The sequence below is a fragment of the Lasioglossum baleicum genome, chromosome 10, assembly GCF_051020765.1.
Source record: "Lasioglossum baleicum chromosome 10, iyLasBale1, whole genome shotgun sequence".
NCBI lineage: Eukaryota > Metazoa > Arthropoda > Insecta > Hymenoptera > Halictidae > Lasioglossum > Lasioglossum baleicum.
The window spans coordinates 2,813,646-2,830,103 of NC_134938.1; the positions used below are offsets into that span (position 1 = coordinate 2,813,646).

Genomic DNA, 16,458 nt, shown 5'->3' on the forward strand with positions numbered 1-16,458 from the left:
ACCCGAAGGGTTCCCTGCAACAGATCCAAACGTCTGCAACTCGATACGCGTTAGGTTTCAGAAAAGGTATACCTGCCAAAATTGGTTTTCCAATGGCCGACCAATCTGATCGCTGATCTTACAAATTGGTGCTGGATTTGCGAGGGATTCGAATAATTAGAATGGTCAAGTAGCTCAGTTGTAATCGATGCATTATTAATACTTTTCGAAGTATGTTGACCGTACTCGTCAAGAAAAACAACAGGATTAGAACAGTAAACTTGCTATGTTTTATTACTGTATCAAACTTAATTGGTTGCTGAATTAATGCACCGTAATAATAAATATAGCTCGAGAATAAATACGATATACATCGTAACGGTCTTTGGAAAGAATTTAATAGTTATGAATATGCAAAGTTAATAACGTTAGCGCGATGTGGGTACTAATTACTAATAGATCAAGTTGGTAGTCGTGCAAGAGTACGTTCCTATCGGAAAAATTCGGCTCGGTATGCGCGTGCACATGACTCACAAAAAGCTGGTTTAGTTTCCAGCCACGTATCCGTTTAACTTTCTGAGTTTATGATCACGTTCGGTGGTAGTCTGAAAAATGCGTACAATAATTTCTGTAATCTATATTCGTGCCTTCCTTGCGAATATACACACGTTACACTTGTACGCGATATGCCGTGCAGCATGCAAAAGCATAGCGCAATAAAATCAGTCATAGCCCGAAGCTTCTTCTAATTCTAAACAATGACTGGTACATTTATTACAGTACATGTAGATAGAATCTACGCAAATAAATACGAAACGGTGTTTATTTGTGCAATTCATATGAATAATCACTGGTATCAGTGTAAATTTTGGCAAGCATCGTACAGGAAAAAATGTTAAAAAGAAAGATGCTAACTCAGTTATCATTTGTGTATAATGCTGTATAATGCACGAGTAAAAATACCGATTGGTTCTGTTTTCAAAATTTAGCTAGTAAAATCTAGCAACTGCTTCCCTGACTTTTGTTAAAGGTAATGATCCAGAAGCTAATGATCCATGACATGATCGTCTCTTGAATGGCTCTGCAACAATGCTGTTACAGCATTGGACTATTTTTCCAAAGACTAAACGCCCTAGATCGTTGCAAGTTGAGTAACCAAGCTTTTGTGTGCTTTTTTTCAGATGACATTAACATAGCTGATTTAGGATGGCGTCTATCATGGGTTTACAGCAGCCAGCTGCATCCCAGGATACGGTGGATTACAGTGGATATTTACAGTCGTCGCAGTGCCATCAAATACATGGAAACCAGGCGAACGGACAGATTCAATCCAACCAGAAATCGCCGGCCAACGACCACAACAACAGCTTCACCAGCACCAAGGGATTACTCAATGGACCTGGTCAGAACAACTGTTTTCTCAACAGCGCTGTCCAGGTAGGTGAAAAGTTTCTTTCTCCTCTAGTTATTATATTCCAGGTACACGGCCACTCAAAAAGGTCTCCGTAAATCCTTTAATCCTTGGACGGTGCACGCTTTTGACGGTCTCGCAGCAGCCATAACTAGAATGGTGGGCTAAAGTATTCGCACACCCTTCAAAAAGAGACAACCACTTTCAAATTTACCCAACGAATTTTTTTTCGCTACTCGCGATTGATAAATTGATAGAAGTAGAACCTAATATAAGCAGGTCCACAGTCGAACGCCTAACGTATTGTGCCAACCAGGCCGATAAACCAACATAAATGTTCTAAGAATTACACGGATTAAATTAAAGGACTCTACTAGTTACTGAATGTTAGTGAATAAACATATGAGGAGACTGATGCTTCGCAGATCGATAGAACGTACTTCGACAGAAGTTCGCGCGACGCCTGGAAGAGGTTGCACGGTTGCACGGTTCATTAATGGGAATAATCCTCCGGCTACGGTATGAAAAGGAGCCTTCCCACAGACAGTTAGAATTTATTATGTCGATCAGAACTGTTTTCCCAGCTTTTGTGCACCGGTCTGTCCGATAGGTAGCGGTAATTGTAACATCCGGAGGAAGCAATTACATCCGACCGGGCTCGATTAGAACAATCGGTCGGAATCCCATACGAAACACTCTCGATAAAACGTAGGATTCGCCGATAAATCCGAAAATGTCGTTTCATATGAAATGTCCAATTTTTAACAGTAACGTTAAATAAACGGAACTTTTTTCTAAATGAACTTTGTTGCGGATGCCAGAAAAATGGACGACAGACTTTTCTTTACCCACTCTTATAACAAAAACAACTGAAAACGAATCGCGCGTTCTCCTTTTTTATAAATAATGAATCGAACAACTTAGCCCGGAACTTTCAGCCCCGGTCTTCCCTAATCACTATATGTATTTTGTTATTGATAATGTTTCGTTAACTATTAGTTCCCCACGCTTCCACCAGGGCCAGTCACGTGACGTGTTTCTTAATGTCATGTGACTAATCTGGTATTGGTAGAGAGAGAGAGGGGGTAACTTTTCCCCTTCAATTCGTGCTCCCTCCCCTCATCCTGCAACTCTGCTCCAGGACTTGCGAAACGTTAATCGGTCGGGTGAGTCGATTTAGAAACCGGACGGTGTTCACGAGTAATTCGAGTAATGGCCGACGCGACGTGCATACTCGTACATGGCTGAAATGTGGAATGCTTTCGTATTAGTCTCTTGTGTAAACGAACCGTTTTATGTTCCGTCAGACACAAATGAGCCGTTTAATGCAAGCGCGACGCAAGTCGAAACAGTTAATCGTTGGACACCGAGTAGATTGCGGCTTTATCTGCAAAAATAAAAATTGTCTGCATCGATTTAAAAATTCCGGAATTACATAGATTTCTTTTTGGTAATGAATTGAATGAATTGGAAATGATGCAACAGTATTTTCAAATTCTTTAAATGTGTCCACTGTCTTGCATTGCAGTGGAGCTTCTGAGATTTTCAATCACTTTTTGCAACTCTTGCTTTACGAGTCATCGACGTTGCATATGTGTATTATGGGAAAAGTCTGCCAATAAAATGCTTATAATTGATTAACTTCAGAACTTCTTACGTGGAATTATTCCACGACCTAGAAACTTCGAACAAGCCAAGCCATTTTGTAGACAATTAAGCGTAGGAATAATTACAATTCAATTTTGATGAGCGGATAATGGTTTCCATTAATATCGTATCACACGTCGTTTGCAAGGCGATATAATATGAAAGCAGATATAGAAGGTGTCATTTAAAATGACATTGAAATCCCCTTGGCACTCCCTTCACCGTCCTTTCGCCTTGAATTATTCTAATGTTCTGCTCGATCGCCTTGAACCACTTAAAATATTCGGTGTCTGCTGCCTTTCGAAAATATACTGCTGCGTAGAAAAATCGAATATTCCCGCAATCACCAGACTGTGGACCTCTATGCAAATTTTCAACTTCGCAAGCTATATAAACAAAAAAATATCTTCGTTTTGTTTTACTTAAGAGACGCCATGGATAAGCTGAGGATTTTTTGCAAGGCAAAATGAACAGAAGAATTGTGTTGGAGAACATTTTGTGAGCATTACTACATTGAAAATTATGCGTTTATAGAGAACATGTTAGTAACAATTATTTTTTCACCCTGTATACCCATTTTATTCAAGGTTCAATTCTCTCTTCAACCACAAGGTTAAAATTCACCCTTTACGATAAAGAAACTCGAGGTGACTTTTACATCGCGATAAAAAAGCTAATTGTTACATTTTATATTCCAATCTTGAAGCAATATACATTTCGTTTCAACTGTTTTTTCATACGCCAAATAGTTTACATTTAGGTGGAAATTTTTAGGCTTCCATGAAATTAATTTTTCAAATGCTCTTACCGATGTTTCACCATAAATTCTTATGGATCGTTTTAGTCGTCGAAGTTTAAGGAATTTGAACGAATTCCTCGGCCCATCTCTTCGAGGTCTTCCCCCGTCCGCTATGCTTATCCATTGCTCGATATTTTCATGGTATCGTTTCGTTTTTCTTTCGAAGATCTATTTGCGTCCCCAATATCGTCGCATACCTCGTTGAAGGTCAGCCTGCGCCTTGCAGCATGCAACCCAGCGTACTACCGTGCACTTGAGTGTTTCGAAACAGCAGTCTGAGTCGCGGGAGGCGAATGCACTTCATGCACTTCAGGCATTCGCGGCAATTATCACTGGAACTACCAGACAAAGTGACCCATTGTAGTATTTCTATTTTTTAAAAATTTCTAGAATCATAAATATTTCATTTCTGCGTGAAATACGATGAAATACTGTTATTTTATTCGCGCGGATATTACAATATATATTATTACGTCTAATTACAACAAATATACTATTGTAAGTTGTCGTAAGTGTCGCAAAACTTTTCGGACGATAATGCTCGCACAGGAAACGTAAAATATGTCAAGTATATGTCAAGAATAGTTCTCGGAAGTTTCGAATTAATCCGAGCGAAGTGGACGAAGTTACAAAGGTTGAAAGTATGTTCTCGAAAGCTGCTTCACGGTACTCGGAGGTATTCGTGCATTTCTCGAAACTGCAGTTTTAGAGGCCACAAAGTCTCGAAAATCACGGCTTGACCTATTTAAGATTTAGGAAGCGCGCGATTGTTTAGTTGAACGCTTTAACTAGAGCTTGATATCTTTTGACTCTTTCAGACGTGGCGATTTCATGGCAGTTCTTTCAATTCCCATCCATTGGGTCGTGAATAATTCAATATATACCGTCGAAAAATTCTTTTTGCGAGGAAAAGTTGTACAAATGTTCTGATTATCGTCGTTTTTAAGGTCTTTTGAAGATAACCAAGGAAACCAAGCATCATTCGTGACGTCACTGCGGCTTGTTTACTTTCCTGAATCTTTTTAATTCGAATTCGTAAGGCTACTTTCCGAAGAGTTTTACGACTACGCTCGTAATCCACGCTCATAGTTTACGACCACGCTACCAAATCTTTAGGTCTGCTTCGAAAGCCTTCAAGGTAGACGTAAATATTCATACCGGTTAAGTTTCAGGACACGTGGAGCATCTCTTCTACCGCTTCACCACGCTTTCTTTTTTTTCCTTCCAACTGGTACCGTTCTTTTTCTTTTTCCTGTTTCTTCGCAGTGATGGCTACTTTGAATATATATATATGTACTGGTATCCGCGACATTTTAATTATCGTCATTCCCCCTACCTAAAGGCAAACAAAAAGATGGATTTGTTTGTTTCTTGTTGATGTTTGTTACAGAATCACTGTAATTTTATTGCCAATGTCTTTTTTCTTCCGAGAAAATTGTTATCAATTGCAGCATGTCAACTGAATTAGTATTTTGTGAATGACGAAACTATTATCTTCTTGAAAGCAGACAAAAATTCTAGTTCAATGTGTTCATTGTACTATGAAAAAGTTTAATTGTGACAATCAGATTTCATAGGCAACATGATTGATAAGAAAATGCTAATTTTGTGCTTCAGAATTGTTGTTATTCGAGTTATCTTTTTGGTCCGAACAATTGCAACACAACATGTGTGGCGTAATTTATTATCATTCTACACTCGCAGATCAATCAATTAAGTTAATAATGTTCCTACCGAGGTACCCTTCGGCTTCAATAATAGAGAAAAAAGAACAGAACAACTTTTACTCACCTGGTTGCAGCATTAATTGGATACAATCAATCAGTAACGCCCAATTAATTCAACCAGAGATCGAAAGAGTGGTCTCTCTTCAAGTTCTTTATCCCGATTTCCTCGATTCACTTTTTATTCGTGACACGGGATAGAGCAGTTACCACACCCTAGCTGCGTGCACGGTTTACGTTTAAAACGCTTGTATCACGTGTCACGTACGCCAAGGTATAGTGAACGCGTGGTTCATGTTGATCGGACAGACATCGATATCTAATGGCGCGCGATCCGTTTGATAAATTAGAATAGTCCTTCTTTTCCGACACATTCGCGTGCGCCTTCTGATCACTGCCATTAAAAAGTCATCGTTTTTTCGGACCGGGATTGCTCAGCGAGGCTTTTTCCCGTTGATTGATGAACTTTCCGTTGATTCGGACGTGTTGGGAACGTAGTACGAGCGAAATGCAAATGATTCGACGTAACACACTATTCTTTGTAATTTATGGATCGTCCTTTTTATCTTCCGCCTATTCGTGCTGCGCAAAAACGAATAGGAAATTATAATTAGATTTTTCAGTGTGTTTCTTATGTAATAAATTAATTTCGGGGATCGTTTCTCCTCCCGTATTTTTGTGGCACAGGTTCTTATGAATGCTGACTAATCATTTATCAGTAGCACATTATTTCATGTGTAGAAAGTGTATGGACACTATTATAAACTTTTTTACAAGTATACCAAACGACCTGATTTTTGATAGCAAGTAGAAGCATTGGCTTACTAAATGACGTTCAAAAGAATACACCTAAAAATATTTTGATTTTGTTTAATAACGATGCAATTTATAAAAAATTCTGAAATAACTTGTTGAACAATTTCACCGAAGTCGGTTAGGTCGATTCAATTATTTATTCCAGGTATTATCCACGTTTCGCGGTTGTATCCGAAATTAAATAATCGCGGCTTGTATCCGTCGAGGCAGCGTCCGATAAATGGTAATTTTTATCGATACGATTTAATCGGCCCATAAATTAGCGGGCCGGATTAATGAAACCCAGGAGCGTATCACTCGAGGCGCCCTTCGAGAACTGTTTCATTAGTCCGGGTCGGGCTAACGAATGAATTAATGATATAAAACTCGTTTCGGCCCGCGGTAATGGCACCTCGAGACTAACGGTATGCGCGACCACTTTCGACGCTGGTCCCAATAAATGCGAACCGTTCTCGTTATCCTCCGTCCAGACCTCTGTTTATATTATAAACAACAATTCAGAGGGAAACTTTTACTGCGTATTTTCAAACAACAAATTACGATTATCTTTTAGCCATTGCAAAGCAAAAATGTTGTGGGCATTCCCATTCGGAGCTGCCAGTTTTAAACAATTTATAAGATCAGGAATCTTTTAACCTAATTAGAATATTTTAACTTAAAAATTAAACATTTCTTCTGACCTAGAATAATGCCATTGTATATGATTTTTGTCATTTTGTGGATATGAAATTGTTATTAATACCTCATACAATACTTAAATGTAATTTTTAGACAGCAGATTTTATGCATTTATAACAAAACTGTGACTAGGTGTAATTTAAAACAGTAAAAATATTAGATCAATGTAATAGCGTCGTTATATTATTTCAAACTTTTTGTTCTGATAAATTGTTTGGAATTAAGGGAGTGCACAATTTCGTTTATGTGCAGATAACAGTATAATTTCTATAATTTAGTATAAAATCTAATCAAAACCTGCAAAACTGTGGACCTGATGCGCACTGCAAGAATTCGGATTCGAGGTCTCTTGTTTTTTTGTCTCACGGCTCTATTCCGCGAAGTTTTTCATTAATTGGAGACACTGTCTGCTTTGTCGTCGAGCGGCCCTTGCATTTAGCGAGGAATTCGGAGAAAGGTGAGCAAATGGTACTTGTAAGCCTGAGAATAATTGATGCCGTTTTTGTTCCCCGTAGTTTGCGCTAACGATCGCTGAAAAACACGATTGATTGGGAGCTAACAGATACGCGAGGAAACTATAAAAATCGTAGATGCACTGTTGTGATTTATTTATTTCGAGTTATCCATTCGATTAATCTGTTCTTTATTCGTTCCAGATTCTTCGTTCCAGATAATGTAAAACTTGCTTGTTTTAATGATTAGGTTGTGTTATGAATCGAGAATCATTGGTGTATTTATTTTTGAGGAGCATGTTAAGTTTATGTCGTGTTACCAACCGAGAATCTTCTATACAACTATTTTCGAGAAAAGTATCAGATTTAATAAAATATCCGGAGATACAATAATGAAGCTTTGATAAAATTTGATAGTTTTTTCTTTGAATTCTTTGATTGTTCAGCCGAAGTCTGCACTGTGAAAGGATGTTTGATGTTTTTAACGTAGTTTTCCTTGTCTAGCACACCCCTTTGTAGATAATACGAGAATGTTTAACAGATGTACATGTGCTTGCACGCAATTTAATGATCGGTCGGTGTCATCTGTTCTCAGTATGCATTGGAGTCGCTGACACCATAACCCAGATGCGAAACATTTTGTTCATTGAGCGATCTTGCTATTCTGAATATACTTTTTCACATAAAAAAATTCCGAACACTAAATCTTGCAAGATTTTTATTGTTACACCTACAAGAATATGTACATATAAACTGGATAATAATAATTGAAGTAAGAATAACACAAGTTCACTTTCATCGTCGGAGTTTAAAGTTATTTGAAGGTCTGGTTGTCACACTAAAGTGACACACCTATAGCGAGGTACCTTGTCAACAATTGCTTTGTTCATATATGCCTTACTTGCAAAGACTGTCCCAAAAATTTCTGGATTTATCTCGACGGTCTTGCACACGAATTAAACTGAATGCAGAAGCGCGTTGAAAGTTAAGACTATCACTCGGTAGGCCTAAAACCTTGTAAGACTAAATGCGTGCCCATGGTTAGTCGGGGTAGTACAATAAGAAATGATAGCATTCCGTCTTCCTTGCTTTGTATCTCTGTCTCTGTCTCTGCCAAAGCGCTATCGGAGAACCTGTCCCGGTTAATGGAACTAGGTTTCGTACTATCTGAAGACGGAACAGGCTAGGTGCGCATATTTGCCTGTGCCCTAAGATAACGTGGCGTCGACGAAGCTCGCGACAAAGATTCTGGAGGGTTTCTCCGGAAAGATTAGGCAACGCGTTACTTTACCTTAATCTCTGAACGGGTACTTACCATACTTTTCAAAGACACTCGAGAACGGAGAAGATCCGGTCCAGCACGCGAGATATACATATGTAAATCTATATACTCTCGTCAAGGTGTCGGAGTTTGCCTACGTGTAATTTTACGTTTGCTGAAACACTAGATGATTAAAGCCCGCAAGTGATTATACATATTAATCTCGCGTAAGAGATTAGAGTTGCCGAGATTCATCGTTTCATTTCACTCTGTACATATATGTATTGAAAACGAAAGATATTCCATGTCAAAGCGGGAAATAACTTCGACAATTGTCATTAGTCCATAGAGAATGATTTATTCAATAAATGACGAACTGTAATTCTAAATCTGAGGTATACAGTTTCAAGATAAAAGAATGCTCTTCATTTAAAAACAAAATTTTTTTTAAATAGGTTCGGCAGAGTTTACAAAATCTGGCGGGATAGACAGTTCAGGTTGTGCTACGGCTTGGGTTCAAGGTTTCTTCCGTGACCGGCCTCCTCGGGAAGACTTCCTTTCGACTTCGCTGTTGCGCTAAAGAAAAACAGTATATACACGAGCGATCCTCTTATCGATACTCCCACTGCGTCACGCAAACCCAAACTAAGGGAACTCTCTCGGCCTGTGTCTTCGGGGCATAGTTCGCCCCACGCGGGTAATTACGGCGAACAGATGAATCAGTTTCCCATTACAATTAGCCGGCCACAGCCGGAAAGGGACACGGAGTGGATACATCCCTTCACACCTGCTGTCGGCCACGTCTTTCGGCTGCCATTGACACCGTCTTTCCCATCGCACGATTCACAATGCGCTATCTTCTACCCGTCGACACCTCCGCCGCTTAAATTGCACAGATCGATATCAGCTGCACGCTGTTTTATCGAACTCATGCGGTTTCGCCGCTGAACTTTAGTGCCAGCGCCGACTGATAGATCTTTGACCTGGTTTGAATATCTTCACCCTTCCACTGCGACGTTCTATAGTTTAACACTGAACCTATCGTGAGCTAAAAACGCCTCACGTTGTGTTGCCTCAGTGAGATGCTCACAAACAATCGAATGATCGCTGTAGGGAAAGTAAGAGTCGCAATGGTTCAGAACAAGCAAGCATCGAAACGTTCATCGAAAAGTTTCTAGAGGTTTAACCCTCGGATGCTATCGTTGGGTCTCCGACATCCCGCAACTGTTTTCGTTATTGATCTTACGGGTGCTAGGCAACTTGCATACTGTGTACAACTATTAATAACATTTCAGGTCTTAGGCGTTTATGGAAAAAGTGAGTAGGTCCAATGTGAAACGGCAAAAGCATTGAAACAATGTGAAAATACCATCTTTATTTCACTAAAATTATTCGAAACAGAATAAATAAACGTTTATGTGGCACCTACGTCTGAAAATGAATGCAGACAATTTTTCTTTTGCAAAAACATTTTCATTTTACTCGATCAGTATAGAAATTAAGCATGAGTGGGTCTTGATTTTATATTGAAGAAACCGAATCTCTTTTTACAGTTACAGGCTGTGATAAAATGTTCCGTCGTTGTCGCTTTTTTGAACACATTATTGTTCGACCTTTAAAGAGTAAATACGGTCCATCCTGGTGTAGAATCGCCTGATTGAAACGTTCTGTTGCATCCCGTACGACTGTTTCGAGACCCAAGAAACAAATAATTGGAAAACTGTTTGCCGCGTTACGTTGGCTCGCAGAAAATTAAACCGTCCGCGAGCGTTTACGTGTTTTAAAGGGCGCGCGCGTCGCTGGCAAACGTGTCAAACGAGCGGTCGGATAAAATCGGCCGGAGGTGAAAAAGTGGAAAGAAGCATTTTGTTTCCGTAAACGAGCGGGCACGCGTTCAAATGCAACCCTTGTGTCTTGTTACCGGTGCAATCGCTTCTATCACGCCGTTCACAATTCTCTCCTCTCCGCCGCTGTCTGTCACGACTGCCGCGTCGGCGAAATTGTAAATACTCTTCTGCAGAACGCTTCTCGCCTTTTAGCTGGGAAATTGACACGATTACTACCGGCTGCGAAGCGTTCCAACGGGTCTTCGTGTCCGTTCTATTCAATACTTTTCAATATACATGGCTACGGACCGCTGCGCAATCAGAGCTCAAAGAAACGCTCTTCGAAACGAGCGTTTCCCATTTGTCTTTTACCGAGCGGGATATTTCTTTCGAATCGGAAACAATCCAAAGAAAAATGTAAACATACGACAGCTATTAATGAATTATAAGTTGTAAGTCGCGAACGTAGCTCGTAGGATGAAAACAGACGATTTTGTTCCTCGCTGCACTTGCGTCTGCAATTAAGAGATGGTCAGAGTTTATCCGCAAGCTACACGTGTTCATCGGTACGCGAACGCGTCGTTTCTCGAAACAAAAAGCAACACTGCCATCCATCTGGTGGCACGTGACCGATCTGCACCTGACCCCATATTTCCCCAGGATTTGCTTGTGCGATTGGTGAAACATCGGTGTAGGATAGCAGCGCGTGCCCTGTTCTAGGGAACATCTGCTCAGCTGGTTGCAGATGCACGTTGTTGGCTTGTAGCGAGACGCGAAGATGATCTGATGGAATTTTAAGGTGGTGCTTTGCCATCTGTGGCCACTTTTTACGCCCACTCGCAATCAGTCACTGTCACATAAACGAGAGCCAATTTCACCAATCTGTCACGGTATCGCGAATCATCTATCGGTAGCTAGAATTATTCTACTTTGGAAGAAATGTTTAATTTTCAAGTTAGAATATACAGTGGGTGTGTAAAAGTAAAGAATAACATTCTTATAATTGTACCAAACGACCTGATTTTTTATAATCAATTAGAAGCATTGGTTTCGAAATGATGTGCAAAAAAGATTTTCCAAATATTATAATTTACAAGGTCACATGCGAAAGTAAAAAAGGCATTTTTTAAAACTTTTTTATTTGGGCCCATAATGGAAATTTAAAATATATGTTTTGTAGATCATTGACCATCGTAGATCATCGGTTGACGCATCGAAAGATGTACGATTCTGTGGATTTTAAGCAGAAACTGATCAAAAGTCGTGTAAAACTACAATTTTCGCCATTTTTAACCGGTTGTAGCTCGTGTGTGTGTTAATCGATTCCAATGGAATTTTCAGCATGTGTGTAACACTACTATAAATCTACAAAATATATATAATATTTAAAATTTTGTTAAGGGCCCAAACAGAAAAGTTTTAAAAAATGCCTTTTTTATTTTTACATGTAATCTTGTAAATTATAATTTTTAGAAAATCTTTTTTGCACATCATTTTGTAAACCAATGCTTCTAATCGATTATAAAAAAATCAGGTCGTTTGGTACAATTATAAATAAGTTATATCCTATTTTAAAGGGTATATATCGTATATATAAAGGGAATAACCATTATAAATGATGAATATTTTTTGGTCAATATAATGTCCCGAATTGTGTTTCGAGCCACGGTCTATAATAATATAACGCTTCGGTGATATAAATGTATAGGGTTAATTTGAACACAGTTTCGATTTACTAATTTTTATTAATACAACAAATAACAATTACTTAGAACATAGTAAATATATAACATTTTTCGTTTAAACCAAGTTTGCATCCGTTTTCAGCAGGCCAATTGTTAATGCTGACGGTACTAATTTGTCTGGTTTAAACACTAATTTGTTAAATTGTCCAATGGTTTTCTGTTTCGGAGTTGTCGTTCCCATCGCAGATGGTATGAAGAGCCCGGCATGCATTCGATATTTAACCGAACAAGTCAGCAATACCGCTACCAATGTCGCCAATGATATCAGCTCCTGTCTTCGCAACATCTCCTACAGTGTCTCCAACAGTGTTGACTGCGCTGCCGGCGAGATCGCTACCAATTTTAGCAACGTCGCCTGCACCGGTTCCTACATCTTTGGCCAAACCACCAACAACCTGGCCACCAGCTTTGGTAACTTCGTTTATACCTCCTCCAATGCCATGAACCAAGTTACCAACGAGATCGGCACCACCCTTGACAACACCGTTTACACCGGCTCCAACACCATTGGCCAAATTGCCAACTACTTGGCCAGTGGCATTCACAACATCGTTCAAGCCTTGTCCGGCACCATGGACCAAATTGCCAACGACATGTTCACCAGCAGTGGCAACATTCTTCAAACCGTCGCCAATACCATTAGCCAGACCGCCAACGAGATGAGTACCTGCGTTAATTGTGTCGTTCAAACCATTGCTAAGACCATGGACCACGTTACCAGCAAGATGGCCAGTTCCGTTCACAACGTCCTGTACACCGTCCCCAACAGTTTTAACAGCGTCATCCGCTCCTTTGGCAACATGATCCACGACACCATCAACTAGTCCGGCCACGCTCTGAAAAGTGTTAGGAATGCCATTAGAAATATCAGCGGTGAGATGTCTGGGCTGTAGATTCACCACCCTTTAGGACTTTAGGACGTCGCCAGCATTGCGTGCAACGCGACCAGCAAAGTCTGCGATACTGTGAGATTAGAGTTGCCATGTATAAAATCGCGAACTCAGGACACTTTCAACTACTTTTTATGTTAGATATGACACTATAAAGGAAAGTTTCGGGCGGGAAATTCGTGCAAGAAGTATATATTTGTTACGATCATTATCAGTAGACAAGAATCATTTTTTAACGAATTATAGAGCAAATTTCATCATGGGGTCACGTCGCTGTTTAAGAATTATCAGTTTATACTTACAGAGGCAGCAGACTTATTCCCATTCTGGGCAGCAGACTTATTTCCAGTCTGGGCAGCTGGTGCAGCCTGTAGACAATAAATTGATTGAAATTAATGTTCTTTTGTTACAATACTATGAAAATGTTCATAGGTTCACTGGTTCAAAAGTGATGAGTGTTTGAAGTTGAACGATTTTAAGCCTTTTTGATAGGTAAAAGCGCTGCCATCTTGCTGTGTACTCAGACATCGATCAATGAGTAGAGTCGCTAGGTGGCAGCACTGTGAACTTCAATTTTACTTCACTTCAACTGTACTTCAACTTGAAACACGTATAACTTTTGAACCAGGAAATTCCTAAAGTTAAAACTTGGTTTTTTGGCATCTACTCGTAAAAAAATCTACAATATTACATTTCAAAAAGTTAAAAAGTTTCGGTCCCATAAAATGAAGTTTAGCCGAATATTAAAATTGCCCAAGTTCATATTTTTTAATAGAATACGTTCATTTTTCCAAAACGGCCGAGTAATCAAAATTAGAGACATTTATATGCGAAAACGAACTAAAAAGTTATTGGTAAAATTTAAAATATGAAGTATAGTGTAGAACGTACCAGAACTGCAGCCACGCCAAAGACGACGAAGATTGGTAATACTCGGAAGAACATTTTCGGATTGTGTTATGCTTCGGTTAGCTGTGACAAGCTGTTGATGAATCTTGGAGATTGAGTGCTGTAATTCGGATTCGCTGGGCCTTTTATATGGGCCAGAGCTCTTATGCATGACAACTGTGTCAATAAAGGCCGAATACGTCATACTATACGCAATCAACAAGGTTTGTGTGAATATAACATATGTATTACAAGATATGTTCGTCAACACAAATTACGCGACTATCTAATGCAAACATGTAGCTCATTAGCATGATTTTGTTTGGAAAATAATTAGGCAAAGTAAACGATCTCCGCGATTGCATGATCGTGCTACGGGACACATCTCCTGACCCAAATAAAGAATAAGTTAGTAAAATCTATCGAAGATTTTGACAATTGTCGTATCTTTGTTATTACATTTCAATGTTACAAATCACTGCGTTTTATGGAAGTATGCACTTTTCAAATCTCTTAAATTATTTTGCTAAAAAAATCCAAGCTGTATTACTTGGATCTTTTACAATATTTTTCAATATTTGAGCGACAGTAATACACAAATTGAAAGTATTACGAAGTATAAATATATGGAAACATTATTGTTAAAATACGACATCGCTATTCCGTCCTCTGCTCCAGTTGAGAGACTTTTTAGCCTTGTTGGACTGATTTTGTTTCTTCGAAGGAGCACCCTAACAGATGCAAAAGGAACGTTGCAGCATGTTGTATGCGAATAGCCGCAGTCAATCAAAAAATAAAACGAAAATGTGGCATTTTTTGTTTGGATTACTGCTACGATAAGAAATAATAAATCACCCATGAGTATGCGGTTTCTCAGAGTATTATAATGACGCAAAAAGCTAAGATATTTTATTCCGTGTTTCAGATGATTAAAGCAAAAATATTTTATTGTCGAAATTGTATATCTTCTTTAAGCAAACTAAAATCTGAAATATTAATTTCGCCAAGTAATGCCTACCTCTGCCACAAGGACATGTTTAAATAAGAGGAAGCTTGGGCAATAATAAACATTAATGAACAGACGAAAGTCTGTGTATGATCGTCTTATCTGACAATACGAAGCATACAAATTACGGAAGAAACATTCGGGATAACCTAATTATCCCCAAATGGTACGATTCCAGCAGACACGGCAGAGAAAGTGGGGACGCGCGCGATCGTTCCGAATGGCAACTCGATTCCACCACTATGCTGCCAACAGTTGAATAAAACGCGGAGCCGAAGTTTTCTTAAAGACCCGGCACAGTTCAGTCTGTCTTAGTCCTCGGAGGAATTTTCGTTGAAAGGAAACACCGGGGTAGAGAGCGCACCCATTTAGTTCTTACGAAGACGAGCACTCGGGAATCTTTGGAATAGCTTTTCATAATTTGCAACCCACAAAACCTTGCAGCAATTCGCCGCGAAGGAGAGCGATCCAAAGAAATCTGTAAGACCCGTTGAAAGAGTCCGTGGCTCCGTGAAATGGCGTGCGGAGGACGAAAGAAAACCGTCGACGAATCAGTGGACGGTTAGGGTCTCTCGAAGGTCCCCGCTGATGTCGCGAGTCGCTGGCCCATGAATCCGGGTCTCATTTCGGGGACAATAGGCGAACATGTTGCTGTCTTGCAAGCGACCTGTGTACATTAGTGGTTCTCTCGACCCCCGTAGAAAAAAAAGAGTGCCGCGTGCATCGTTAATGGCGGATGGAACCTGCTACGCGATTCCGACTTGGAAGCAGCAGGTGTCTGGGACGGGAATCGCTTCTCTGACTCATCGCCAGGTGATGTCTAGCGGCGCGCGGACGAAGGAACCGGAAGCACTTGCACAGAAGGCAAACCGTTTTCTTGCAGTCGGCGACGAGAACGAAAGTTTTTGCTCCTCTCTAGCTACTCGTGCGCCGTGATATAGCCCTTTTTCATGGCTCCGTGACTCGGCCAACGATATTCGGCATGATTGGGTTTCATGTTCCGCGAGACCTTCGCTCGATTCTATTACGTGTACAAGCAACTTCTGTCGTTTTCTTCTTAGAAATTTCGAGTCATTTGTTTCACGTTTTTACAAACAGGTCAATCTGACACGTTTCTAACAGATGATGATATTCCTGTAACAGCGGGCTTGCATTGAACAAATGAATTGGGTGTGAGATTTCCTTAAGATCTATTTTAGCGTTCCACGTTCTTCCGTCAAATCCTGCTCACCTGTAAAATTTGCACTTTATATCTTACAACGTTGTTGAAGCTGACAAGTTAATTATTGAACTGTTGGCTGGAACAACGTTGGATGATATATAAAGTGCAAATTTT

General features: G+C 39.7%; 2 protein-coding genes across 3 annotated transcripts in view; one reads left to right on the forward strand and one right to left on the reverse strand.

Annotated features, from left to right (window-relative positions):
* Nucleotides 1–16,458, forward strand: part of Ec (ubiquitin specific peptidase echinus) — a 103,516-nt gene that overhangs the window by 26,214 nt on the left and 60,844 nt on the right. For both annotated transcript variants that reach the window (XM_076432389.1, XM_076432390.1), the window contains exon 2: nt 1,161–1,416. In XM_076432389.1, coding sequence (XP_076288504.1) covers nt 1,186–1,416 — 231 coding nt within the window. In that variant the 5' untranslated portion in view covers nt 1,161–1,185. The remainder of the gene's footprint in view (nt 1–1,160; nt 1,417–16,458) is intronic.
* Nucleotides 12,343–15,137, reverse strand: LOC143213001 (uncharacterized). Its single transcript, XM_076432417.1, has 3 exons — nt 14,120–15,137; nt 13,531–13,596; nt 12,343–13,174 (listed from the first exon to the last, which is right to left on the reverse strand). The coding sequence occupies exons 1-3, from the start codon at nt 14,171–14,173 to the stop codon at nt 12,557–12,559; spliced, it is 738 nt and encodes a 245-aa protein (XP_076288532.1). The 5' UTR covers nt 14,174–15,137; the 3' UTR covers nt 12,343–12,556.